The sequence below is a fragment of the Geospiza fortis genome, unplaced genomic scaffold (assembly GCF_000277835.1).
Source record: "Geospiza fortis unplaced genomic scaffold, GeoFor_1.0 scaffold637, whole genome shotgun sequence".
Lineage (NCBI taxonomy): Eukaryota > Metazoa > Chordata > Aves > Passeriformes > Thraupidae > Geospiza > Geospiza fortis.
The window spans coordinates 581,868-584,514 of record NW_005054515.1 but is presented as its reverse complement, the minus strand read 5'-3'; the positions used below and the strand labels follow the sequence as shown (position 1 = coordinate 584,514).

Here is a 2,647-nt window from a genome sequence, read left to right as displayed (position 1 = left end):
AAAGTGTCTCTGGGTTAAACACCACAGTTGCCACTATTTGGTTCAGCACCAAGGGCCAGAGAAGCCAAGGCACGTCCTGTACACAATATTGGTAAATTCCAATAGTGCAGCCAAGGGATTGCTGCTGCAGCTGCCCCTGTGGTGTTAAATCCAGGTGGTTGCTGTGCTATCATGCTGTGGAGGGCTAAAGAGAGGAGCTGGTGAACACCTCCTTAATCCTTCCTGTGCTCCATTCCAGGTTTGAGAAGATGATCAGCAGCCTGTATTTGGGGGAACTTGTGAGACTCATTCTCCTAAAAATGACAAAGGAAGGTCTGCTCTTCAATGGGAAAGTGTCAACAGCTCTGCTTACTAAGGGCAAGATTGAAACGAAACACGTGTCTGCAATGGAAAAGTAAGAACTTGTAATACACTCTTTGAGAGTAGCCACTCTCAAAGTTAGTCTTTCACTAGCACAGCAGCAATAATGAAAGTGGAAGTAAAATCTGTGAGTGCTGGGAACAATCCTGAACTGATCTTGACCTTGCTTTTGCCTAGGAGAAAAGGTGACCTTTCTGTAAGTGGGAATTGGTGTAAGATAGTTTTAGCAAAGTACTACAGTAGTGAGTGTGTTGTTAAACCTCCCAGATGCGGGTTGTTCACATAACCTCTCTGGAGACCTGAGTGTGTGGGACAGCTGCTGCAGTTATCAGCCTCTCTGATGTGGGGATACTGGGGCTGTGGAGATGCAGTACAGATTATAAATCAGCTAATGGATGACTGCATGGAAAACTGGGATTCTGGTGTTTTGAAGAGGGATTCTGGTCCTCACTGTCACTCCAGGAATTATTTTCTTCGTTGTACTGAGTAAAGCTGTGTATCTGTTCTTGTGCTCTCTTTCTTTGGACTGTTTTATCCCATTCTCTTCTTGACCAATTGATTGGTCTCACCAAATGTTGAACCCCAGGAAGTTCAGCATTGAACTCTCTCCCCTGGGTCCTTCTGGGAATGCTGTGGGAAAAACACATTTCTGGTTTATACAAACCAATTCTGATGCTGTCTGATGGGCTGTGTCATGTTCTCCTCTCACTTCTTTTTGAGCCAAAGTATTGATTTGTAAGTTTTTGCATTTGGTGATGAATTCTTTTGTTTTGGGGGTAGGTACAAGGAAGGCCTGAGCAACACAAGAGAGATCCTTAGAGAGCTGAAGCTGTTTCCCTCAGAGGAGGACTGTGTTGCTGTTCAGCACGTCTGCACCATCGTCTCCTTCCGCTCGGCCAACCTGTGTGCTGCTGCCCTGGCAGCCATCCTGACCCGCCTCAGGGACAACAAAAAGCTGCTGAGGATGAGAACCACCGTTGGGATTGATGGGGGACTCTACAAAACCCACCCCAGGTGAGTAACAAAGAGGGTTTGATAATGGCTAGCAGCCTCCATCTGCACGTGTGTGTGGCTTTTCAGAGAACTGCTGGCTTTGCTTCAGCTTTGGGCTGAGGTCTAAGTGGCTTTGGTATTGCAAAGCTGTCCAGGAGCTTTAGAATTTGGAGTGGGGTTGGAGCTGGGGGTGCTCAGCCTGGAGAAAAGGAGACTCAGGGGTGCCCTCATCACTCTCTACAACTCTCTGAAAGGTGCCTGTGCTCAGGTGGGGCTGGGCGCTTTCTCCAGGCAGCACTGACAGAACCAGAGCACACAGCCTCAAGCTGCACCAAGGGAAATATAGGTTGGATGTTAGGAAAAAATTTTTCATGGAAAGAGTGATAAAGTACTGGCATGGTCTGCCTGGGGAGGTGGAGTCACCATCCCAGGATTTGTTTAAAAAAAGCCTGGATGTGGCACTGGGTGCCATGGTTTAGTTGAGGTGTTGGGGCTGGGTTGGACTCGATGATCTTTAAGGTCTCTTCCAACCTCATCATTCTGTGAATTCTGTGAGAAGCATGACACCTGGAATAATGGTGTTGGAGGAAATGCAGTTCATTTCTCAAGTGACTCCTGGGCCTCTAGGACACTTGCAGTTCAATGTGGGGTTTTTCTTTTCTTTCTTTCTCCCTTTACTACCTTCCTGCTTTTCCCCCTGTGCTTTTCCAAACCGGAAACCTCCTCCAACCATTCCCCCAAACTGGTTGGAGGCCTGATTGCAGCTGGAGATGAAGTAAACTGTTGCAGTGTGATTTCATGGTTTACCCCAGAACCCCGGGTCCCTCCCCTGAAGATTCCCTGCCAGGTGTGTCAGTCCCCTCTCCTTTCCCTTCCCCAGCCCCTGCCCAGCACTGTCTGTCAGTCCTGGCACTCCAGAAGGGCATGGAGTGATTGGCAGATCCAAAGGATGCCTTCTACCCCTGGGGGGCATTGGGCCATCCAGGTGTCCTTTGTCCCTTGAGACCTCCCCTCCTGTCCCTGGTTGGTGGCTCCCGACCCCTTCCCTGCCCCTCTCCCCGGGGTTCAAAGGAGCAGAAACCACGGGCTCAGGGAGTTCTGTTGGAGCTGGTGCTGCATTCAGGGGCCTGTGGGCCAGAATAAAGCTCTGGATCCAAACCCTCCATCAGAACCGACTCCTTTCCTTCACCTTCGCCTTAAAGCTTCTGCACAGAGGGAAACCTGAGGAGCAGCCCCTGTTATGGGGGAAGCTCCATCCCAGCACCACCAGAGCTCCTGCAGGCCTGGACTTGTC

At 49.8% G+C, this 2,647-nt stretch overlaps 1 protein-coding gene across 3 annotated transcripts in view; it reads left to right on the top strand.

Annotated features, from left to right (window-relative positions):
• Nucleotides 1-2,647, top strand: part of LOC102032137 (hexokinase HKDC1) — a 24,552-nt gene that overhangs the window by 14,836 nt on the left and 7,069 nt on the right. For all 3 annotated transcript variants that reach the window (XM_005428966.2, XM_031063603.1, XM_031063602.1), the window contains 2 exons: nucleotides 239-394; nucleotides 1,141-1,374. In XM_005428966.2, coding sequence (XP_005429023.1) covers nucleotides 239-394; nucleotides 1,141-1,374 — 390 coding nt within the window. The remainder of the gene's footprint in view (nucleotides 1-238; nucleotides 395-1,140; nucleotides 1,375-2,647) is intronic.